The following is a 25,233-nucleotide window of genomic DNA, read 5'->3' as shown; positions in this document are numbered from 1 at the left end:
GGGGAGTGTCTGGAGTTCCCCTGATTGTGAAATCACTGTTGATCCTGAAAACCGGCCCCCCTACCCTTGAGGTCCGGCAATGGAGTCAACCGAGCATGGATCTTTCGTGGTCTGGTGAGCAGTCGGAAAACCGTGCGCATTATCCGGGCTGGATAGGCCAAGGTCTCGTTGCACCCTTATCCTGTGATTCAGAAAGTTGATCTACGGTCTGACGCGGCTGTGAATATTGAGCTATCTCGGGATCAGAAAGGGCAGGAGCATAGGAATGGCGAGATGGTCGGTTTCGGAGACGGATAATTCAATCCAGCCTCTTCGTTGGACCGATTACGTCTACACTGGCCGAGGGAGACTATTCAATCTCCTATTTCTACAGACTCTAACCCGTATTGCCCGTACGCTTCGGCACCATGTGATTCGAGGAACGTCCAGGTGCTAGGTTGAGACACCGTCAAAGTATATACGCCTTGAAACGGCTACACGGAACTTTCGGAGACCAGAGGCCTGTGTCGTTAACCGTAAACGCTAGCTAGCGCAGCCCACGGCCGCAACGGCGGCTGGTAATGAAGCAGTCCGTCTAGCTCTATTCGCGATACCGACATCCAAAGAAAATGATAGCGAATTATAGCCAGTGTCCGCCCATTAGTTGCGGCCGGCGATCAGCGGACAAGCGCGATGGGAGAGGCTTGCAGGGATCGCGGCTATGTACTATGGTAGCGTCACTTGGCCTTTAGCATGGGGGGGCTGGGCTCTCCTTATCTGAACTCCTCTGGGCGTGAGCGAAGTAGCGGAAGTAGCGGTGAGCATTCCGCTAAATGAGAATATTGGCCTATCAGATTTGAGTGCTTCCCCCATACCGTAGCGGACAAGCAGCCATACAGTGTACTTCACCCAGGTCTAACGTCGACGGGGAAGTGCGCTCGAATAGTGGCATGCCGAAAAGAGCAAACAGTTTACCAGCTCTGCCATAATTCAAACTAATAGCGTGTTGTCTGTGGCGTCATCGGTGGTTGGTCTCTGTCTACTAGAGTAGAGACCCCTCCGTATTGTCTCTCTTTTTAGGGTTGACTTGTATAGTGTGCGGACCCGACAAAGACAAGTATAGAACTGCGACAGTCCGAAGTTGCTTTGCTATGGAACGCAGTATTCTGGCGCACTCTAGAACAATTGCAGTCCCCCGAACCACTAATGAGAACTCTATGTTGAGAAGGCATGCTGTGCATCCATCCACGTTCTATCTTCCAATTGGACTAGGGCTCGGTTCGAACGTCCACGCCATTAGCGAAGAGCTCAACTGGGGTCCTTGGCAGGATGTTAAGTGAACAGGTTAGACGCCACAATCAAATGAGTTTCGGGACAGCTCTCTCGTTGCTGCCCGGCTCCATGACAGTCTCCCCAGCCTCGCAGGCAGGCATGTCAGTGTGGGTGTGCGAATGCGTGGGCGTGATCACGGCAAACGGTCCGGTCCTGCACCGCCGAGGTAGATCAGATGCGAAGTAAAGTAAGCCCGCCTGCCCTCCTTTCGAGAAATGATATTATCACAATTATTGGCTTGAGGTCTAGGCTTCATTGGACGAGGTCCATTTGATGAACAGAGCCTTTAGGAATCTCGCAACTGGCGATCGTCACAGATTTGATGGTACCGTTGACCCACTCATGCTTACGGGTATGCTTCCCAAACTTTCAGTTTAAAAAAAAACCTCCTCGTCTCCACTATGCAACCCTTGTCGACAAGGTCGGTATCAATGTGCCTCACCCATTGGAAGAAAACAGATGGTGGCTGTCGACGTGGGCACCCCTGATTGGGTGTACAAGCGTGAGAATAGTTGGGCACGGTGTGCGAACGTCGTAGGGTCTCGTAGATGTCTCTGCGCGCGTTACAAGTTGAAATGACGACAAGTGAGGCAGCTCTTCAGCTTCGGTGCTTACCACTGGTAGGGAGCTTTACTGTCGAATGTATGAGACCTAGAAATGTCCGAATCCTCTGCTCACATCAAGTGCCGAGAAGGAGCAGTACGATCTCCAAGTCCGTTCTCGGCAGCCCCCGTTTTTGTTCTCACGGTGGGGCCACCTTTTTATCATCCGAGGTACCGGACTGCGAGCTATGAAACTAGGTCCGCACAGTCCAGGCATGGACCTCTCGACTAGTTGGAGTCTAGCCAAGTGCATCAAGAATAAAGAAAAGGTGGTTTGTAAAGCAGTTATTCCCGCGTGATCGTGACCTCGTGTTTCCACTCTTGGAAGACGGATAGAAACACGGCATCCAGAGTTAAATCATCGAGGGCACGGGAGCAGCCTGAAACGACGATGCACCGCCCCCAACGACCGGCCAGCCGGTTCCTACGTCGCCTGCGTTTGTCGTGTCGCTGGCGTCGTTAGCATATTCTGCAAGTCGCTAACATCATCAATCCCGCGCTGCACTACATAGAGTAGCAGTCCCTAAAATCTGACGGCGTGGGTGACCTCCTCGAGACCGTCATCATCCTAGAAGATAACTGCTTGGAAATATCCATACACCATGATTGGACTGAAGGGTATTCACCTCCAAGAATGCATGGGTTCGGCTCGTGGATTACCTCGCCTGGGGTGGAAGCATGGGGTAAAGCCAGACTGCAGGCGTGATTGGACAGGTTTTGGTACTGCATAACCGCCGCCCGCTGTGCGTTAGACTGCTGCTGGCTCATGCAAGTGTTAAAGCCGTCAGCACGGGTCCCCTGTCGTTCTACGATTATTCAGATTGACAACCCTACAGAGCTGATGGCCATGGCTGATGGCTGATGGCTGATGGCTGACGGGAGAAGCTTCTTTGCGCCGTTGCGACTGCTTTCACGGCGTGGCCGTGGGTGGAAGGACAGGCTTACCCGTCAGATCCAACGTCCATCCATCCAGCCAGCCATGCCAGAGCTGGTGAGATACCGCGATGGGAGACGGAGGAGTGCGAGTAACCATGACCCCGCGCACAGAGTAAGGATCAAGACAACGTAACCCTCCAATCTGCCGTGCTAAGCTGCGCTGCAGCCGCTGCCTGAAGAGCAGGCCCAACACTGGGACCGCTTTCCCTGTAAAAACCCCCGAGCTTGAACATCGCTTTCGGCAGCTCCATTGGGCAGATCAATCCTGGTGAATCCTTTCGTCGATAGGATCCGGAATCCGGGGTCTGCATTGGCTTTACGGGACACCTTACAACTGGGTACTGCGACGCCCGGCTTATAAGTGACAATATTATATGAACCGCGATTACCATAACACCGACCCCAACACCACAAACTCGCCTTCATTGCCAAGGAGGAGCCATCCTTTCGGATCATTGAAGCGGAGTTCTGAATGGTGGTATCTGCTCACTTGAATGGGCGGCCGATTGTGCTCTTTTGCCTCCGGACGATCCCGGTAGAAGGGGCCTCTCCTTCATCGATCTCCCAATTAGGGAGGCAACCTTGCGCATTCCCTGGTTATGTGCCGCGTCTCGAGTGCCGATGAAGCTGAACAACTTGCCCCAAACCCGGAAGTTGGTTCGAGATCCAACAGGATACGGGCCAGGGTCGTAGATGAAGCTCTCTGCGGATGATGGACATCATGCATAGCATGGCATGGCATGGCATGGCATTACATTGAGGCTCTCCATGCTTCTCTTCACAGCATGTTGTCACCCTGCTTGACCACTACGCCACACCCTGAAAAGTGATATGAGTTCTCGCGGGTGTCGGACGACGCACCACATGATTGCAGGGGACACTGCGATGCTCGGTCCCTCGCAGAACGCTGGCCGCCTTCCAGCGGCTGAAGCACTCCCAGAGGCGTGGGTTTGGGGCACTGCCCACCAATCTCTGGACCCAGCGCACGGGGGACTCAGTCTGCAGTGACGCCTGCCGGTAATTGTGCTGCTGGCGTGCTTCCATCCGCATCGGCCGGGTCTGCACGCACACGAGCGTCGGGTGAACCAACCCCCAACCCGTGATCATCGAGGTGAGACAGAACCCTGGGGGGCAGAATAAGTAACCGAAGGCGGCTGAAGGCAAGACACACGATCGTCGACCATGTGGCTTCCTGTCGACGATTGGTTTTTCTGTTCCCAGGGGACCTGACTGGCCTGAGCGCCTCCCCGCCTCGGACATTGGCGACCGGCCAGTAGGCGGTGGCCACGAACTTGGGCACAGGTCTAGAGCCTGGGCCACGCTGTCAAGCCACCTTGACATAATGTACGACACGGGCTTCCCATTGGCAAGCATTGCCTTGCCGCGCTGTCAATCATGACAGGTTCGTTACTGGAAAAAGGTCTTATCATTGAACTCTAAGTTGAGTGTCGATATAGTCACCAGACAGGTGTCCTGCTGTATGCTTGCGGTATGGCAGGATGCAATCTCATTGGTGTCCACCCTCTACATAGTCCCGTGCACTAACTGGACGGGCCGCTTTAATGGGGGCTCACGACACTCAGACACTATACATGCATTCTATTGTCGCTGTTTCCCAATGGGTTATGTCCATTTAGAGCACCTTGGCCCCAGAAATGTTGGATATCAATACATTGACAGACGGACATAGAGTTGCATCGCACGTTCAGACAACTAGCAAGGGGCCAATGGGCTACCCCTTGCACATCACAGTGGCTCAATACAACACACGACCATTGAGCTCCAAGATCAGTATAGCTTGTCTTTTCCTCGAACCTTTTTCGACCCGCACGTCTCGGGAAACCCAAGATCGAAAGTTTATTTCGATAACCTACTAGGGGGTCGAGATGCAAGAAACGGGCTTGGCGTTTCTTTTGTCTGATTTCTGCATGCAGACGGGATGCTCAAGTATAGCGGAATCTTGCATTGGGCTACGCAAGGCCTGCGCTGAAGGGGTACGGCGTCTCCTAGCCTGATGCAGCCCCCACCACGAGCTGCCCGCTGTGCTGCCTTGGCTCACATTGTGTGGCCCAAGGATTGAATGGCTGCAGCCAGGTGGTAATTGATGCCTCAACGGTTCCCCTTGGGCAGTCGCCTCCATGCAAGCTACGTATGCGAGACTAGAGCAGGCCCAACATGCCGCTCCAATGTAGGCGGATCGGATGCCGTCAAGGACGTACATGACACGAGGACCCATTTTCAGGTCCAGAACAAATTATTGCTGATCTGTTGTCTTGCTGTGAAACATAAGAATCCCGTCGACTCGATGATCGTGCTGTGCTTCCAAGGATATGTCCCCATGCTGATATTGGTAGACGAGGCCCATGGACTAGCATCCTGAGCCCGCGAGGACCTCCCTTACAGTATGCACCGTGCGTGCTACCACATGAAGCAAGTGTAACAGTCGTGCTTCTGGCGTAGCACAGCGGTCAGTTCTTTGCTGTGCATGCAATCAGGCGTGGCAGGGAGAACGCTAGGCTCCTCGCGATGTCGGAATCGAGGTTGTGTAGCAGGTACACCACACTACGAGGTTTGTGCGCCACTACAACCACAGCAGGAATCCGTGTTGGGTTTTGTCGTGTGTCTTGATAGAAGCTTCTTCAGTCAAAAGACAGTGATATAGCAATGGACGATCTACGTATTCGTAAAGGGGCGGTATGGCGAGATGTCATCATTTGGGTCATCTGTCATTGCTTTGCCAACACGATACGGTTTTCTCGCTATGCGGCTGTCGTCTCAGAGTCAGTGTGGAAGGCAACTCTTGATCGGAAGAATAGGAGTGGCCGGGTGTGGCTCTGAGTCCGTTCAGGTAGCATGCAAGGTGCTGGGGCTACCAGCTTTACTATGGTACACTGGACGACAAACCAGACAGAAATATCTGTAGACCGTGATGGCGTTGTCAATCCCCGTAGTGGATGCACAAACCACACGGACCCTGACTGAGCGCGTGCACTGACTACAACTGATTGAACAGCTGCCATCTCTGGTTTTGCATGGTTGAAACGACGAATGAGGGAGACACTTGAATTTTTTACCCTGTCGCCAACTACAAATCGCAGGCGGGATAAGTGTGTTCCTCCTCTTCGCGGTCTCTTGGGGAAGTTGCCAGAAGGATTGACGAAGTACATACCTGCCATCAGACCAGCTGGCTCTCTTCGAACAATGGTATCGCACGGACGTGCATACATTACTCGTGGATATCGATGTGCAAACTCGGCAATGAACAACTCCTCGACTCTTGGCCTCGGGCTCTCGAGCTGGATCTAGTCTCGGTCCGTGACGGCTGGGATGAGAACACTTACTTGAGCGTTGGATGCGATGAAGCCACCCACTGGCTTGCCTGACAGCCTTTGCAATCTTGCATAGGGCCCGCTATGATCCCAGGGTATTGATCGCCCAACAGCAGGCCCTCTCTGTACCATGTCTATCCAGTGGAGAAGGGTAGGCGAGGTGGGGTGGAGCAATCAGTCAATACAGCGGTCGGCTATACTGTGCGAGGGTCTTCAGCCCGGAAGGGATTCGTCTACGTATTTTCCATATTAATACTCTATTGGGCGCTTCAGCGCCAGTACCACCCACAACACCATTGAAAGGAGTGAGAGTAATAACATGGTTCCGGCAATCATCTACACATGTAACGGGGCAGTGCCAAGGTCCCGGTGTATCCTCTTGTTGGGCTGATAGCCTGAGACTGCATCCACGAATTTTGATGTTGACCCCTTTGGCCATCGCTGCCCTCCTCGAGTCAAAGGGCTATGCTCGAATGCGCAGGCCCCTGTCTTGCCGGCCCAGGATATCTGTCAAGCACTGAGACCTACTTCTGACGGCCGTTTGTTGAACAAAGGTTAATGGGCAGAGCAAGAAATAGCAAGGCGCAGTTGATATAGTATGCTCTTTGGCCAGGGGAGCTATGTCATCTGAGACACGACGGCCTGCCAGGCGTGAGGAAGCACGGTAATTGCTATCCAGGCCTGCAAGACTATCTTGGGTGTTCGCATTTCGGTATGAATCTGGCATCTGTATGCACAATAGACCCCCATCCCGGCCATCGCAGCGGGCTCCTGGGTCCTCACAGCAGTGGAGTAACGGGGAAGACGTAACGAAAACTGAGTGAGAGATGAGAACGAATGAGGGGGTGCTGGATCCCCGAAGCCGTACAGAAATCGTCGCCAAGAGGGCACTTTGCCGGAACGAGCAAAGGACAAAAGTACTGCTCGCGACTTTTCGTACCAGCGCGAGGACAGCCACCTAAGCCACCAGCGTCTCAGAGATCCCAGTACGCGGTTTGCCGACCAGGTACTCTGTGCCATGATGCCATGAGCGCGAGGTCGTTGGTCGGTGAGAACTAAAAGCCCGTGAGGGGTGATCCCCTACACTGTACATGCGACTACTGGCTGACGACATGGGTCGTCTTTTTGGGTGCGATCCATCTTTTTGCGACCCCTACTAGCTTCCGCCTGCACTGTCCGCTAGCACGATGTGCATTCAATACGACCGTGATGGTTCCCACGACAGGCGCATCCCACCTCGAAAATAGATCAATGATGACAAGGCCCTGGCTCTCAGCCCAGAGGCCTACAGCAAAGGAATGTACAGTAGAAAGAGACCGAAAGGACAAAAAAGAGGGAGGAAGAGGGAGACAGACTTTCAGACGACATACTCGAACATCGTCCGAAAGGGGGAAAAAAAAAGAAGAATCGAAGCCTCGACGCGTGGCACAGTTAAGGGTTTGGCAACCTTATACCTGCATATCTCATGCACAGTCTTGTGGATGCAGCTCTCATGTTGCCTGAACGGCACCGCAGTAGCTGCGGATGGGGGCCATGTCATCTGAAGCAATATGTACGTATGTATGTAATGGCACAGACAGAGCGCGCTATTCCGATTTACTATGTTATGTGACCTGCGTGAGCAGTCAGACTCGGGATCGCCCATGCGAAGATATAGTTACTTGTAACAAGCCAAAGTGTGCAGCCAGCGAGGTTTGCGCTTCCAACTCGCTGTTGCAAGCTGTTGCCATCGCTTTTGCCGACACACACACACACACCTGCCACAGGGGACGCACACACACTTTTACATGTACGTACGTACGTACGGGGCGGGCAACTCTCAAGTGATCTGCCGACACGGCGCGTAACGGACACATCGAAACACAGGTTATCAGCGGCTCTCCCAAGTGGGGTTACGGTGGGCTGGCTAACCACCCCGAACGTTGTTTCCGAGCGAGGCGGGCATTTCGGTTTGGTCAACCGCTCGACACACTTGTGACCAGAGCCGAGATACCATGTACCTCTGCTGGTCTCTGGTCGTCTGTCCCAACCAGCGCAGGCTTGCCAGGCCCGAAGGAGGCCAGCGCTGGTGGAAAGAAACAATCAATCCTACATCCCCGACTGGTCCACATGGCCCATGCTGCTGAGCCGCGCGCGGAGTGGAAAGCCCACGGTGAGACCTGTGCTCAAACGATTGCATCCACACTGCCCTGTCCCAGTCGCTCTCAGGCAAGCAGGCATCTTCCCACCCAGGTCGTTTCCCCTTCCCCCGCCATGGACAGTGCGCCGGCGGGCTCTACTGCTAGCCCGCCCCCCCAGCCAACGCAACGATAGGGGAAAGCTTGGGTTTGCTGGCAGCGCCCGACCCACAAGTCGCAGCAGCGTTGGCCGTAGGAGGTACTTCGTACCGACCAACTCGCGAGGGATTCCGCGCGCAGCCTGAGAGGGAGAGAGAGCACGACACGCCAAAACGTGCCCTGTCGGCCTTAACTTATTGTTGTGTTCGGCAATGAGAAGCTTTTATTTATTCATTTTTTTTTCGGACACGAGGAGCACGCAGAGCAAGCGTTTGTAGCCGACGAGCACGATTGCTCCCCTATTCCTCTCGTCCACCTCTCTCTCTTTCTCGCGCCGGCTTGTTCTATCCAAATGTCTCTGCCTGGGTATTCAACGGCACCATTTTAGACTATAACCACCTGAGTGAGGCCCCTCTGCCAGCCCAAGTTCCATCTTGGGTCAGACTCTCATGGGCTTGCTTGCGAAAGCCCGCGGGCCAATGAGAAGAGACGACTGGGAGGGATAACACACACTCGACATGGCCCCAGGTCGGTGCAACTCTCCTCGCGCACCACCCCCCGTAGACATAGACACAGCTAGTGCTGTAGGTTGGGAGAGCTTGGATGATCTGAGGGTACGGAGGTACTACCCAGAAACCACACAGCAGCGCCAGCGACCGCACCCTGGGCCCGGCGCTGCTAGGCCCCCCCAGTCGCCCAACCACCCCTCCCTGCCAGCAAACCCCAGCAGGACACACCTCCGAAGACTGGTTCGGTTTGGTTTGGTTTAGGTAGGGTGAGGTTACAAGGTACATCCAGCCAGCGGCGAGCGGCGGGTTCGCTCGCTCTATCTCGTCTGCTATGTACCGTCTGCTGGCCCTGGTCGTGGCCGTGGCCGTGGCCGTGGTCCTGTCTTGATCCTGGGCTGGCCTGGTCTGATTCGATTCTACCTCGAGAAATACTGCTACTCTACTACCTTGCCTGCCTCCTCACCACCGCACCGAAAAACCTTCTTCTTCTCTCTCCTCTCTTTCCCTCCTCCTCTTTTCACGCCCGTCCGACCACCTCAATTTCTTAAAGAGCGACGGCCGTAGAGGTTGGCGATCCAAGGTACGTTGTTCAAGAGCACCAACGTCTCTCGAGGGCCCCCCCGGCTCCCAAAAGATACCCATCCGCCCCCTCACCCTCAACCCACCTGCACTGCTCCTTGCGCAAACTCTGCCCGCCTTGCCAACCTGCACACGTCAAGGAAAGACGGCCAATTTTTTCGTGCGCAACACCAGCTGATGTGTGCGTTCCTGCATTAGAGTTGAGAGCCCTCCCGGTGTTAGAAGGAAAGCCGCGTTCGCATGGTAGAGAGCTAGTTCACCGGCCAAACGACCTCACGACAAGGGCCGCGCTTACTTTGCTCTTCCCCTCGAGACAGCTTCGACTTACATGTCTTCGCTCGCCCCGAGCTCCCTCCCCTAGCTTTCTGTCTCCTCACCTCTCCCCACCCGGAGAATCGAAATTGGCACGATTTGGACCAAGATTACCCCAATATCTTGTCGTCTCTCTGGCGCTTCTGCTTGCTCCTCAGTTTCCGACTTGCACCGCAAATAGTCGAAACTGCCTCGCTCGGTCCCAGGACTAGACTAGACAACTGTCTCTGTATCTGCTGCCACTCTGGATACGCAACCCTCTAGCTCTCGAAGGACACCGCATTCCGGTTACTCTCCGCTCAGCTTTGGGTAGTAGCAGCACCACCGTCGTTAATTCCGAGTCATCTCTTAAACCGTCCAGTTTCCCCTTCCTTACCAGGTTGGTCCGTGATAAGATTCACAACTCAAGTCAGGCGCCGTCCCGTGGTACCACAGCCCGTCGAGTTATTTGCCAGACTCGCCAGCAGTGTTGCCCCCCGCACCAGTCCTGTCTCTTGTACTTCCACCTCAGGTTGTCGAAAGTCAATTGGCCTGCTGCGCCAGTTGTACTTGGCCCCATTCTGCCTCAGTCTTCAAGTCGTGCAACTGATCGACTTGGAACCGAGACAGAACTTACGGAACGAAACGCCTCTCCGGCATTCCCGTCAAGGCCGTCAAGCTGGATCCTCAACTCCTCCCGCCCATCTCCTACTCGCAGACCCGGGGACCCAACGACGTGCCGCCATATTACGGCAACTCCGCTACCCAGCGCCCGCCGTATGCAAGTGAGAGACTGCCGTCACTGCCATTTCCCCAACCGCCATTGGCATACTCCTCGGGTGCCTCTTCTCCCCGGGTCAGCTCGATTGGATCTGCTGTGAGCTCAAACGGCGAATCCCAGTCCTCCTTCACTTCTGCCTCATCCGCTCCCTCCTCGAACGGCCCCAAGACGCCTTCGCCCAACCTCCCTGTGACTGGTATTTCCGGAGGATACGACCAATACTCGGCAATGAACTCTGCAGGTAACGACATGTATTATCCTCAGCACATGTCCGCGGGGCCTGCGCCTCCCCCTCAGACCGTAACCTCCAACGCACTACCACACTACGGCCACCAGCAGCCGCCGTTATTACAGCCTGGTCCTGCCCAGTACTCTACCGCTCCCTACCCCCAGTATGGCTACTCGAATGGACTGACGTCCCCTCAATCCGCTCCTCCTGCGGTCTCGAATTCGATGGGGGCCAATGTTCTTCCGCCACCAGGCGTGCATCAGCCCGCCATGCAGAACAGCTACCAGGGCATGGATACGACCGGACAGGTTGCGCCGCCGGGTATGAAACCCCGTGTGACAGCCACTCTGTGGGAAGACGAAGGAAGTTTGTGTTTCCAGGTTGAAGCCAGGGGTATCTGTGTTGCGCGTCGTGAAGGTAAGATGCCAGACTCCTCTTTTGATTGCGGTTCTTCTTTTCATTCGATGTCTAACATGACCGAATAGATAACCACATGATCAACGGCACAAAACTGCTCAACGTTGCCGGTATGACCCGTGGTAGACGTGACGGAATTTTGAAGAGTGAAAAGGTCCGCCACGTTGTAAAGATTGGCCCCATGCACTTGAAGGGCGTCTGGTGAGTCTCCCTTGAAACAAGTCTTTCCACCGACTCTGCTAACGTAGTCGATCAGGATTCCTTTTGAGAGGGCTCTGGATTTTGCGAACAAGGAGAAGATTACAGAAATGTTGTACCCTCTCTTCGTTCACAACATTGGTGCATTGCTTTACCATCCTACCAACCAGACCAGGACGAACCAGGTGATGGCTGCCGCTGAGCGCCGCAAGGCAGAGCAGAACCAGATGCGTGGAGGGCCTGGTGGACCAGCTCCTCCCTCAGGTGTTCTGCCTTCGATACAACAACATCATCATCACATGGGCTTGCCGGGGCCGCAGTCCTCAGTTCCCTCGCACAACTCTTCCGGACGGCCTTCCCTAGACAGGGCTCATACCTTCCCCACCCCGCCCACGAGTGCATCAAGTGTAATGGGCAGCATGCCTTCAGACAATTTCAACTGGAATCAGCAGGGCATGAGTGGCGCACCAAACAATAACCCCATGTCGATAGACACTGGCCTGAGCAATACCCGCTCCATGCCAGCAACCCCGGCGACTACCCCTCCCGGTGGTTCACTACAGAGCATGCAAAGCTACCCTCAAGGAACTCAGTCGTACGATGCGTCTCGTGGGGTATACAATGCTTCTGGCCCTCAACAGTCTCCCTACCCACCAACAAACACCAGCCCCCAGGACCGCAACTCGTATGGCCAAAGTAATTACATGAGAGGTGATATGGCGCCCCCTTCGGGCAGACCTGCCGGCCCAGGCGAACAAGACGTCAAGCCACCGAACGGCATGATTCACCAAGGCCAGCCCGGCGAACAACTGCCTCAAAGCACCGGCGAAGATGAGGCCGACCACGAAGCTGAGTATACCCACGACAGCGGGGCATATGATGCCAGCCGCAATGCTTACAACTACAACGCCCCGCCGGTTGCCTCTCTATCCGGCGAGCATGTCTCTGGCGACATGGCTGGCTCTCCTGGCCACCAGGCAGGGTCTGGTCGGGCAACTCCTCGAACAACCAACCCGTCGCAAGGATACTACTCCCAGCAGACCGGCTACAACACTCCCCCGCGAGTCGCACCTTCCAGCAACCTTTATAATGTAATGAGCAATGACAGGGGAACAACGAATGGCGCACCCAGCGACGTCTACGGGTCACAAAATGACATGGGAGCAATGCAGAACGGCTACGTGCCGCCCATCATGAACGGCGCACCTGGTGCGATGAAGCGCGGACGTGACGAGGACGATGAGCGACCTGGTAGCGCCAGCCTGGACATGAAGCGACGGAAAATGACCCTAGACGGTGCTATGCCCTCCACGAATTTCGACCCCATGAACCGACCCCCCTCTGCTGTCTCGCAACTTCGACGATAATGTCATGTACACGGTTTCGATCGAGAGCTGGCGAAACAGGACATGTCATTTTTCTTTTTCTTTTCACCAACTACGCATTAATCGAGGCGTTGTGGCCTTGTCCGAGAGGCGATTTTTCACGCATTGAAATCTCACGGCCATAGATTGCAATGCCTGATATGACGACATCACTCCTTCGATCTCTTTACCAGTTATTGTATTCACCACAATGACTCATCATCGGCATTTTGGGCCAAACCCTTGAAGACGCGATGACGAATCTTACGACCTTGATTCTTGCTTGTTGTTTAAATGCCGCTCAAGGCTGTGTACATGGCTCACGAATTGATGCGACGCATGGAGGATATTAATGTTCTCTCAACTCCGCTTCGACCCCTTCACCCTTCTTCCTCCAACCTCAACTTCATGCCGAGCACGACGAGAAATCGAGCAAATGGAAAACCCCTGCCTATTATGAGCTCTAGGCGGGTAATGTTCATCATGACCGAGGCAATTCTGCTTTTTCTTTTCCTTTTTATTATGCTGAACGGTTAGCCTTATGCCAGAGAGGCTTAGGGATATCAGCAATTTTCCTTGTTAACGACATGATGATGACCACTTTCTTCTCTTCAAAAGGTGCGGTGTCACTGTGGGCGTGTTGGAAATGTCTCTTGAGGGAAACCAGGTCATGAATCAACGAAGGAATCCAAAAAAGCTGTTGCTTGATACACTGCGATTCTAGATACTGATCTTGCTACATACATTGAAACACCTTTAAAAGCAGTTGCCTGTCATCGCTCTTCTTCGTTGTGATCGTTACTGCGTACCCATGACCCCGCATCATTCACTATTTGTTTCATTTGCTAGCTGTCCTGAAACAACCAATATCACCATTCAGGTCCCATTGGCATCCGTCCGAGCTGCCGGCTTCCTAAACATGGACTCATTGTGCTGTGTTTACTCTCCCGATCCAGTCCCGAAGCGAGAGTCTTTCTCCGGTCGTACGCGCCCCTGTGATACGTGACTGGTCTCTGCTTCAGTCATCTCGACTCTGCCATCCTCGAAGCAACATCTAGTCTTCTAGCCAAGAGTCTCACGAGTTACACCAATTCCGGTGCCCTCGCGTGTCACCGGCTGTACTCATACCCAAGGAAATGTTTGCAGCAACGCCCACGGTGAATCATCTGGTCTCCCAAAGCAGGCATATCATTCATTGCATCGCCCGGCCGTAACAGCCCCACACCAAGTCCCCCCAAAGGCTCCCCAAGCTTGTAGCCAATTCCCGCACGCTGGCCCCTCTGAGGGTGGAAAGGCGCTGTTGTAGCACTAGGACGCGGCGGCCCGATTTCGTGTCGTAGGGAGGGGCCACAACGAGGGAGCTTTGCTCCAGCGGTCATTTCGATGGCGCGTCCGCGATTTTCGAGCTGCGCGATACCTCGAAATCGGCTTGGAACTAGCGATTGTATACTGATGGGCCCTATCGTCAGAATCTCCATGACTCCTGAAACAGACATTGCCACTTCCAACGGGCCTCCAGAGCAGTGGTTCATCTACGAATAGACGTCACTAGATCAGCGTCATGGGTTCCAGAATTCAGCTTCGTGATATCTACTTCCCCAGCATGTTAGACGTACGTGTGCAGTACAGTGGGAAACTAATCTCTTGTCTGCATGTTACTTGTCAAATGGAATAGAGCTCACGAGATGGTCGTATGGAGTGCGGCGCCACATATTTGGCTGTTAGCAGCATGACAAGCGGTTGTGTGACCTCTTGACAGACCGCTTACTTTGGGTATGTTGTTGTCCATAAGACGCACCAGGACATGTTCTGTCTCTCTATCTGTCTCCTTTGCCTGCCTGTCTGCCATGAATATATTCTCTTGGCAGGCGGGAGGGCTTGTTTCTTGTACTTTCTCGCCACGAATGATTGGTTTCGGCTTCGTAACAAATCACTCATTTGGCTTTTAACTGCCGGGATGTTAAATAGCGTAGCTAACTGAGCTCATAAACACCGAGTAAGTTCTTCATCATCGCTTTATGTGGAAGCGAAGTTTTTGGTACCATTCGCTAGGGCACGTAACTGGTCTAGAGACAGGCTGAGTATACTGTAGTGAAGAAGTGGGGCGGGCTTGGTAATAGATCCCTGAGGTATGTCCTTTGGTATGTAATGCTTGAGAGTAGCAGCAGTATTACGTGCAATCAACCATATAGCACACGAAGAATTCGGACCATTACCCAAGTGCTTCCCACGTGATCTCGCACCGAAGTCCCGAAGGCCACCCCTGCCCGTCCTCACATCCGGCAGGAATGGCTGTGCTCAGACGACATGCATACTCCGCAATTGGAGAAGTTAACGTCATCCAGGACTTGACTATAAGTGCCGAGGCATCCGCTAGAATTGCATTTGTTTCAAGAAGCTCGGTGCTCCAGGCAATTACACTCCCGACGACCGTCTCTGAAGCCTTATAACCTGCTCGAATGTAGTGCATCTTCGGTAAATTCCAATTGCGGGCCACCCATTGAAGTGAGTATAGATATTAATACATACATCTGAACGCAATTCAAGCGGCTGGGCGACCATGGCAGACATCAAAGCCTATCAAATCTCAATTAAGGATTCCGATATTTCAGACCTGAAGGACCGGCTCTCCCGGGCCCGGTTCCCGGACGAGCTAGAGGCGGCCGCGTGGGACCTCGGAACGCCACTCGGCGATGTCAAGCGTCTCACCCAGCATTGGGCTGAGACTTTTGACTGGAGACGCGCCGAAGCCGAGCTGAATAAGTTCCCGCAGTTCACGACACCGGTCCAAGCCGACGGCTTCGAGCCGCTCGAGCTGCATTTTATCCACCAGAGGAGCGAGGCCGCGAACGCCATCCCTTTGCTTTTCGTCCACGGCTGGCCCGGCAGCTTCCTTGAGGGCACCAAGATCATCCGGCCGCTGGCCGAAGGCGGCGACGGGCACCCGGCCTTTCACGTTGTGGTGCCCTCGCTGGCCAACTATGGCTTCTCCGAGGGCACCAAAAAGCGTGGTTTCTCCATAGACCAGCACGCCGAGGTTCTGAACCAGCTGATGCTCAAGCTCGGCTACGGCGAGTATGTGACGCAAGGTGGCGACTGGGGCTGGGCCATCACGCGGGCCATGGCGAAGAATTACCCGCAGCATTCGAAGGCGCAGCACTTCAACATAGCGCCCGCCCGGCCTCCGCCCTTCCTCAAGCACCCGCTGCTCGCTATCCAGAGCGCCGTGACGCCCTGGACGGAGCAGGAGAAGCAGGCGATGGGCCGCACGCAGTGGTTCATGAAGGAGGGCAACGGCTACGGCCAGGTTCACTCGACCAAGCCGCAGACGCTGGGCTACGCCCTCTCGGACAGCCCCGTCGCGCTGCTGGGCTGGATATATGAAAAGCTGCGCGACTGGACCGACGCCTATCCCTGGACCGACGACGAGATCCTCACCTGGATCAGCATCTACTGGTTCAGCACGGCGGGGCCAGCGGCCAGTATCCGGCTCTACTACGAGAACAGGCACGACACGGACGCGGCCGGGGCGGAGGCGTGGACCCGGCTGATGGAGTGGCAGAACTCCAAGGTCGGGCTCGGGATCTTCCCCAAGGACATTTTTATGCCGCCTAAGCCGTGGACTCACCAGCTTGGCAAGGTCGTCTACCAGAAGAACCACCGCTCCGGCGGCCACTTCGCGGCTTGGGAGCGGCCCGAGGCTATCGTTGGGGATCTGCGGGAGATGTTTGGCAAGAAAGGGGGCGCGAGGGGCGTTGTGAAGGAGAGCAGGCTATGAAGTACACTCCTTTCTATAACAATTCAGTCACATGCATGAATTCCGCCATATCAAGACGGACAACTTGATTTCTAGCTCTGAGTTTCGCTAGCTGCGAAAATAAATACCTCTTGTTGCAACAACCAACTTTCCACCACATATCACTTAGCCCTGTTCTTTCTTCGCTCCTTAATTCCGTTCGTCCAGCTCTAGCCGATGACTTGTAATACTCCTCACACTGCCAGACTGCACTCGTGATAGTAGTCCAGCAGCAGGTAACGAGTTAATGGCAATGGGGTATAAAATGGCTGGACTAGACAGCTCATGATGGCAATATCATAATGCCAGGCCTCGGTTGTCTCACTGCTCACCGTGGTCCTACGACCGTTTGCACAATCGCTTCATTCTTCTCGGACGTAATATATGTGCTAAAAACGCCTGGAGCCGAGTCCAGTGGAACTGGAACTCTTCTTTCGAGAGGCCTCGACCACCTGGATTCGATCTGCACAAGCACTTATAATCTCGCGGGTGAGGGGGCTTAGGTCCTTAGCCTGTGCCAGAGCTTCTGTATCAGAGCCAAGCTGCACAATATTGTCGGCTACATGTGATGCGAGCATTTTCTGCCATTCAGTATCTCCTGTTGACTCGAACAGGTCATTCACGATCGAAATGAACGCCTTTGTTGACCAGCTGCTTTTGAGGATAGAGTCCATCATAAAATTCGACATCTTCACTAGCGCTGGTACTTGGTAATAGTCCCCGATCTTGTTCATTTTCGCGTGGTCAAGTAATTCTTGGATCACTGGAGCCTCTGGATCTCCGTTCCGACATATCTGAACGCTATTTAAGACAGAGCTTCCTTCAGAAATCTCGGTAGTGTCAGTCGAGCCTTTATGGTCGGACTCGTGGTCAATAAGTTGCTCTTGTTCGTAATGGAGACCATCATGCCTTACCTCGAGTTAAGCCCGTCTTCGCATCATTCTTCGGAGCATTGAAGCCAAGGGCGGATAGCTTCCCCTTCTGGATGTCGTAGTCTCCAGAGTACATGTAGAAAAGCATACAGCACACTGTAGCCAAATCGAACTGGATTTCGATCGTGTTTGTGCGTGCTTCCTGTTCCGAATATTAATAGCCGGCTTCAATACCAGCGCCGATATGCTTAATTAAGATTGTACCTTGAGATTACTGTTCAAAGCAGCCGCGACCACCGGGGAGTATGAACAAAGGATGACTTTGTGAGCGGGAAGTTCACGCCCTTCGCAGATGATGGTCAAATCGCTCCAGTCGGTCGAGAGCAGGAATCGTTCAAGACCGGAGAACGGATCTTTGGAGAAAGCCTCAGAGTTGTCTTCAGGCGCCATTATCACGTCAAAAGGGATGCTTAAGGATGGTGTATGAAGGAAGTATGGGTAGGAGATAAGGTAGTGTCGGTTCACGATGACCGGTACTGTTGTCCGTTGGTAAGCGGAGCGGGTCGATGCGTCGTCGTCCATTTGCATTTTACAATCAACTAACCCACGTAATGTGCGAAATTACTTAGGCAACAACGTCATTTTGGTGATATTCGGATGAAGTACACCGCCTTTGTCTTCATTATGTGGAAAAAGTAATCATAATTAACACTGAAAACCTAGGACCCCACACTTGAGTTTGCACAAGCCCCCCTTCAACTTGTAGGCGGGTTGAAGCGTAGGATAATGAAGGATTTCGAGGAGTCTTCTCTTGGAACTGGATCATTCGGGGGCATAAATTCACAGGCGTAGAACATGTTGTGCCTAGTTGACACGCTATTGCGTTGATATTCCACACTCATTCACACACAGTCTTCTCTGTCCCTCGTCTGACTACTATGAACCTACTGTACCGGGCAAAAGGCGTTTGACAAAAAAAGAAACCACACAGGCTTGTATATTGCAGTAGCGAAGGGGAGAGGAACCCAATGGGACTCGGTATTATGACCATACTGGTTCGACGGCGTCTGGCATCCATGGACGCTAAGGAAGGCATTTGGGTATCGATGCGCGTCTGCCTCATTCGATCTGACCACGCCTACTAATCTTGAACTTGTCGCTACAGTAATTTGTCATCACTCACCCGTGAAGTGCATGTGGAATGCAGATTCTCTCATACATATATGCTGATATGTGGCAATTTGTGCGTCGAGCAGCTGTGCAATGCGTAACATGTTCCTCGTGTGTACCTGGTAAGCCGCACACGACGGTTCAGTAGGCGAGATACTGGCTATAGTGGAACAAACTGGCCCCTTGTAGGCTAAACAATGTTCCTCTGACTGGAATTCTCTTCTACGCTCCTGGGTCGTGTTTTTTTCTTAGGGGTGTCAGGTTCGACACGGGGCAATGCAGATCTGGATTCCCTCCACCTATACGTCTGGCAATGGTGGTGGGTGCGTTGCCTCTCCTCCTTGGCCTCTTCCTGGCAAAGCACATTTACTACAATTCGATCCACATGAAGCATGGATGACGCGTTGAATTATGAAGAAGGCTTTATTCGCATGGCTCAATGCCACTCTCGTCATTTCATAAGCCTTACAACCCAGAATCTATTCTCGCATACCTGATTGCCAGGGTAATTCTCCCGCGATTCGGGGACTATGGGATCTTGAGGATCTCAAGAGAAGAATAAAGAGCTCCCTTTGGACCAATGAAGATTCCATAAACGGATGAGCCTCTATGGAGACCATTAAGTTGGTATTACCTCTGTATAAGAATCAATCGAAAAAAGTCTTCTTTCTGGCTTGTTGTAATGCCATCTCAAGCATCCATCCCGTCCTTCCTCAACACCTAGCATGCGGCGAGAGCCCATTCGCACAATGCACACCGCCAATACCCGCCCCTTCCTCCTCATCCTCCGCCTTCCCCTTCTTCTGCATCGTCACCGTGACCTGCTGCGTAACCTGCCGCGTAATCTCCTGAGTAACCTCCTGAGTAATCTGCTGCGTGACGTGCTGCACGACCGTCGTGGGCCGCACCTCGGTCGTCGTGACGCCCGGGGGCGGCGGTGCCTCTGTGACCGTGACCACGACGCCCTCGACCGTTGTACCGTCGCAATGCACGCTCTCGCGCGTCTCAGTCCGCGCCACGGTGTCGATGGTGGGCGCCGTGACCAGGCAGCCGCCGACGTCGAGCACGCCGGCCGCCACGACGACACTCACGCTGTCGTTGAGCGCCAGCGTCGTGAAGCCGGCGGCCGCGATGTCCAGGCCCGCGGCCAGCACCGCGTAAAGGGTCGTCTGCGACGCCGGGAGGACCGTCGTCGTCAGGGTCTCGGTGTGGCAGCCGGTCGGCCGGGTCTGGAGCTGTGTCGTCAGGTGGGTTGATGGATCCGCCCTCGGGGCGACATTGGGCTGGGGGTATTCTTGGGGGAGGAAAAGGGACGATGGATTTGGCGGACTGTGAGAAGGGACGGTTGTGATGTGGACTTGTGTTGGTCGGCGGTCCAGCTTATCTAGGAGTTCTGGGTCGTGGTCGGTGTCCTCATGACGGTGCCTATGTGCGTGAAGGGCCCCTTTCGAGGATATGTGAGCTGCAGAGTTTCCTGGGAATGGCGTGAGCACCTTGCATATTGACTTACTGTGGACTGGAAGGTGCCGGATCAGAAGTCCATCAGCCATCGCGTATAGCCCGAGCGAAATGAATATACGCCCCAGCATGGTTTCCATATCCCTTGCAGTGCCACGACGTGGGGAGCTCGATGACTGCCTCAATACGCTAAAGAGCAAGTCCTCCAGGCAAAGCGGCACTGGCGTGGCCTTAATGGACAGCGAACTGTCACTTCATTATGGATCGATGCCAGTATGTATCATGAGGCTCACGATTTCTTTGTCGCCGTCTCGCTCTCGCTTAGCGCACGAACTGCGCCAACTGTTGTTGGCGATCCAGGCTGGGAAGCAGCTTGGCCCCGATGGTATGTACTGGAAACACGAAGCAATCATTCAAACATAACAAGTAAAGGCTTCTGCAACCCAATCTCAGTGTTCGGCGGGGTTGGGATGGGAGTGTATCATCAAGAATAGTGTTGTATAATGCGCCTCGTTCCATTATCATAGGTATCCGAACATGTCTGACGTCCCTTACAATACCAACTTGTACCTCATAGAAAGACTCTACCACCATATGCCGCCATCGGATGGTTTCCCCAATGGCTACGGGCTCCTTCTGTCTTTCCATGTACGCCCCCCTGGGCGGAGCTCCAGACGCTCAACAAATGAGCTACAGGCTTCAACTTTCCAGCAGAGTAGAAGATGATACTATGCTCTCGTGACCACCAAAGCATCCATCTAGATGCCGAAAGACTTAATCATATCCGAGAGCTTCAGTGCTTCGGCCTGGTAGTCGATGGGTGTTGCGCTCATCACTTGGTACCGTACTCTGTGTTCTCGTCAGCAACTCTGCTTGGCACCAATGTTCTCAAACAAAATGCTCGTCGGGGTAGGGGCAAAACAAACCTTTGGGTGTCTCCGTACGTGTCCATCTTTGCACGCACTCTGAAGTTCAACTTGGTGCAATTCGCCTGCTCGAAAACAGCACCAAGCGCATTTTCATCATTCTCCTTCAGCTCCATGGCCTGGTCGGCGGTCATGCCCATAATGATACGGCCGACGTCATCGAAACAACTGAGCCACAGCTGATTTGTGTGGTCGTTGACGTTGATGCTCATGATATAGCGGTACTCGGGTCGTGGATGGGAGACATCGCACTTCTCGCAGCGCCAGGTGCCATCGCCAACATCGACCACTTTCTTGTTGCAGCTCTCATTCGCACAAGCCGGGTAGCAGAAGTTGTCCTGCTTGATGTAGACTATGGTCGCCTTCAGAGAGAAATAACTGGTGTCATCCATGCCCAAGTTCTCATCCTTGACTTGCGATATGTATTTGGTCTGATCCTGGCGGCCTGTTGCACCACCCAGTGTTGCCATGCTGTTCTGGTGGGTGCTGAAGTTCTCACCACGGCCTTGTGAGTCATACCAGCCTTTCAACTTGTGGGCTTCCGAGATATCGGGGTCTACACTGATACTGCCTGAAGACAGGAGGGACAGAGACTTTCCGCCAAAGTCTGAGACCTTGACACCCTTGAAGGCGACAACAGACTCTGGCTGTGTCGAGAAGGAAGTGGCCGACTTGCCCCAGATGGTGACGCGCACAGAAAATTGGGAGTCATCCACGATGGTCAGCTCGCGCTTGGAATAGGGCTTGCCCGTGTTCTTGGATACGATCTCGGACGTCTCGCCGACATCCTTCAGCACACCAATGATGTCCACGGTGGCGTCCTTCTCGATGTTCTGCAGGTCCTGGACATTGACGAAGTTGAAGCGCACCTGGGGCACGCTAGACTGGTCTTCGGCCTTCTCAATCACAGTGTCCCGCTCAAACGTCAGCTCGTAGTCGTTGGGCAGGTTGGAGAACTGCTTCTTGGCAAGCTGGACTCGGCACGGGTTGCTGATGTAGTAGACGCTTCCCTCCTGAAGGAGATCGTAGTACTGATCGCATTGCTCGTTGAAGCCAGTGGCCTTGATCTCGCCACTCTCGTCGAGCAGGTTTACCGAGAACAGCTTGCCCTCGCCGGAGGCCTTGTGCCACGTCTTGATGTCGGACTTGGCCGAGACTCTGGCCTTGATGGTCCACTTGTGCGCGTATGGCGAGAGAGCCTCGATGGGATAGATGTTGACGCCGCCGTGCTGAGCACCGTTTGTGCTGCCGCCTCCGCCGCCACCCATGCGTGAAGACATAGGTTCAGGCTTGACTGGGGCTGAGGGCTCGGGCTTGGCACCGTAGAAGCCCTGGCCGCCGATGGTGGTATCGGCGGCGGCGGCGGCCTTGGCCTCGAAACCGACAGGCTCGCCGATGCGGTCGTGGGCCCCTAGGTTTTCGATCACGTCGAGATCAAGGATGATAAGGATGCTGGAAGAAGAACAGACAGTCAGTAGGTGAAGAAGAGGGGCCTGGGACGATAGGAGTCTTGCAGACTTACTTCTTGCCCTTGACCGAGTTGGCCTGGTATGACTTGATGCGCACCAAGCAACCACGAACCAGCTGGTTGTCGTGGATGACATGGTTTGCTTGGGTGGCCAGCATACACTGGACGTAGTTGCGGATATCACTGAGGACGACCCGGTATCGTTCGGCGTTGGCTCCTCCAGCAGGACCGGCGGCCAGAGGCTTGATCTGCAGACATTGCAGGACCGGGACGGGAAAGCGCCTGTCGACGTTGGCGGAGTCGTTGAAGATGGCGCTGCAGAGAATGTCGTTAGTAGCGAGAAGAGGGATGGGGGATGGCGATATATGATATACGGGTGGGATGGATGGGATGCTTACTCCAAGGCGCCCTGTGTGATGGCCTGTTGGGCCTCTGCGACCGACATGTTGACTGAGCTCTGGGTGGTGCTGTACAGAAGTTGGCGGCTCGGACACACGATGATCTTGTGTCGGCAGAGTCAGAGGCGGGTGTTGACTATGGGCCAGATGAAGGTCGGGTCGAGGAGGGGGGCGAAGACGCGACTCGACGCGACGTGGGCGACAGAGACGCCAAAAATGTTAAATTGGTTTTCTGGTGGCAGCTGCCGGCGCGCAGGCACCAGCCAACAGCCAAACAGCGGCCCTCCCGCGCCTCCCCAGGCCTGCAGGTGTGCAGTTGTCCAGTCTGTAGCGCGGGGTCCCTGAATGGAGCCAGCTAAGGTGGTGCCGTAACGCTGACGGGCGCCGTGTACCGTGGTAACACGCTAAAGACGTCACCGTGTTTACTTGCCTGCAGGTGCCTGCTAAGTTAACTCACCCTGGGCTACAGACGTGGGTGCATGGCCGGACAACTCAATCCTTCGTCCCATAGTCCACACAGGACTTGCGCTTCGGGGGTGTTCTAGCCTGGCTGTGCAAATCATAACATCTCTAGAGGGCAGCCAAGGGCTATCTGCTCTGCTAGACTCCACCATTCGTATCGAGGGCAGCCCGTAACATGGGAACGTGGTGATGGGTGGTGCTTCCCCCCGGTGGTTACCTAGGTACCCCGCCATCACAGCTTCCAGTCGTGTGAAACAACTAGTGAACGTGCATACGTATGTGTACAGCCAGGCTTGTTTCCTCAAGGTACCCAGATAGGCCAGCAAGAAACACTCTGCGCAACCTGTCCTGAATTGAACCGTGAACCGCATATCCAACGTACACCGCATACGACCGGCTCCTCCTCCAATAATAGAACGCCAACCTCCCTGCCTACACTGCACAAAGCTGCGGTCACCATGACTGAAGTCGACCCCCAGGTTGCGACCAAAGCTCCCGAGAGCGACGCCCAGGAACAGGAGGATGGGCCCGTCATCCCGGGAGACACACCTGCCCAGACAGGACCTACCATGGGCGAGCATTGCACCACCGACAGGCCGACCCGTGAGCTTCTCCCGCGACACGAGCCCGTCTAAGCATGCCCTACTGACACCGAACCACACAGCCGATGGCGCAAAGCCCCAAGGCGAGGTCCGCAAGCTCGGCGGCATCGATGTAAGGCGCTTCCACCGTTCGCCGCACCACGCGGGAGAAGATGGTGACTGACTGGCTTTATCACAGACCTACATCTCCAAACCCTCCAACTACCCGACCTCCCCAGCCAAGCTCCTGCTCCACCTCACCGGCGGGACGGGCCTCCACTCGACCAACAACCAGGTCCAGTCCGACCGCTTCGCCGCCGAGGGCTACGTGGTTGTGATGCCGGACCTGTTCGGCGGCGACCCGGCTCCTAACACCAAGAACGAAACCTTCGAGTCGCCCGAGGCGCAACTCGAGTCCCAGCAGCAGGGGGCGTCGGGCGGCGGCGCCTTGGGCAGCTTCCTGGACGCCTTCAAGCTCAAGGCCGCCGAGACGGCCAAGTCCTTTTTGATCGACATGTGGCTGGCCCGGCACACGGAGGAGAAGGTGATGCCCCTGCTCGAAAAGGTCATCGATGCGGCGCGGTCCGAGTTTGCTGATGCCGTGGCCGCCGGCGACGGCGTCTACGCCGTCGGGTACTGCTTCGGCGGCCGGTACGTGCTACTGCTAGCGGCGGAGCGGACACCCACGCCGTCGGGCTGGAGCGGCCTGACGAAGCCGGCGGACACGGAGGCCGGCGATGCCGCCGCCGTGGGCAAGAAGGGCCCGTACATCAAGGCCGGCGCCCTGGCCCACGCCACTCTCGTCAGCCCGGACGACTTCACGGGGCTGAAGGCGCCCGTCAGTCTGGTGTGCGTCGAGGACGACCCCCTGTTCCCCGACGCTGTGCGGACGCAGGGCGAGGACGTGCTGGGCAAGGAGGGCGTCGAGCACGAGGTGCAGGTGTATCCCGGCGTGCCCCACGGTTTCGCCGTCGTTGGAGACTACGCAGACCAGCATATCAAGGATGCGCAGGCCACGGCTTACGAGCAGATGTTGAAGTGGATTAAGGAGCATTAAGTAGCAACTCATGCGTATTGAACGCTTACGACGAGAAGAAGAGAGAGCGGCGTTTTAGGCTTTTGTGGACGTTCTGGGAGTCTTTGATTCATTCAATGTCATTTGGCTCGGATTCGATACCGATATCTTGGTAACTGTCTTTTGAGGAAATCATGCTTCGTGATCATGAGCGCCAACCCGTTGTCCTTCCTTCCCCAGTGCAGACGCGCCTGCATAATTGTGA

The 25,233-nt window shown here is 54.7% G+C and overlaps 5 protein-coding genes across 5 annotated transcripts; 3 read left to right on the top strand and 2 right to left on the bottom strand.

The window, feature by feature from the left end:
* Positions 1-9,782: 9,782 nt before the first annotated feature.
* On the top strand, positions 9,783-12,825 carry JN550_008159 (uncharacterized protein; the record flags this gene model as incomplete). Its single annotated transcript, XM_049320091.1, has 5 exons — positions 9,783-9,785; positions 10,067-10,233; positions 10,464-11,260; positions 11,329-11,461; positions 11,517-12,825. 5 exons carry the CDS (start codon positions 9,783-9,785, stop codon positions 12,823-12,825), a joined length of 2,409 nt encoding a protein of 802 aa, XP_049169946.1.
* Positions 12,826-15,382: 2,557 nt separating this feature from the next.
* Positions 15,383-16,600, top strand: JN550_008158 (uncharacterized protein; the record flags this gene model as incomplete). Its single annotated transcript, XM_049320090.1, has 1 exon — positions 15,383-16,600. The coding sequence occupies one exon, from the start codon at positions 15,383-15,385 to the stop codon at positions 16,598-16,600; it is 1,218 nt and encodes a 405-aa protein (XP_049169945.1).
* Positions 16,601-17,007: 407 nt separating this feature from the next.
* On the bottom strand, positions 17,008-17,940 carry JN550_008157 (uncharacterized protein; the record flags this gene model as incomplete). Its single annotated transcript, XM_049320087.1, has 3 exons — positions 17,008-17,468; positions 17,533-17,692; positions 17,755-17,940. 3 exons carry the CDS (start codon positions 17,938-17,940, stop codon positions 17,008-17,010), a joined length of 807 nt encoding a protein of 268 aa, XP_049169944.1.
* Positions 17,941-19,373: 1,433 nt separating this feature from the next.
* Positions 19,374-22,957, bottom strand: JN550_008156 (uncharacterized protein; the record flags this gene model as incomplete). Its single annotated transcript, XM_049320086.1, has 7 exons — positions 19,374-20,104; positions 20,171-20,364; positions 20,412-20,510; positions 20,893-20,967; positions 21,045-22,496; positions 22,567-22,827; positions 22,911-22,957. 7 exons carry the CDS (start codon positions 22,955-22,957, stop codon positions 19,374-19,376), a joined length of 2,859 nt encoding a protein of 952 aa, XP_049169943.1.
* An 873-nt stretch (positions 22,958-23,830) lies between these two features.
* JN550_008155 (uncharacterized protein) lies at positions 23,831-25,010 on the top strand (the record flags this gene model as incomplete). Its single annotated transcript, XM_049320085.1, has 3 exons — positions 23,831-23,975; positions 24,037-24,086; positions 24,153-25,010. The coding sequence occupies 3 exons, from the start codon at positions 23,831-23,833 to the stop codon at positions 25,008-25,010; spliced, it is 1,053 nt and encodes a 350-aa protein (XP_049169942.1).
* Positions 25,011-25,233: the final 223 nt, after the last annotated feature.

Source organism: Neoarthrinium moseri, assembly GCF_022829205.1.
Source record: "Neoarthrinium moseri strain CBS 164.80 chromosome Unknown scaffold33_Wmoseri_CBS_16480, whole genome shotgun sequence".
NCBI classification, from domain to species: Eukaryota; Fungi; Ascomycota; class Sordariomycetes; order Amphisphaeriales; family Apiosporaceae; genus Neoarthrinium; species Neoarthrinium moseri.
Note: the sequence above shows the minus strand (reverse complement) of the source record. Positions and strands in the feature narration are given on the sequence as shown.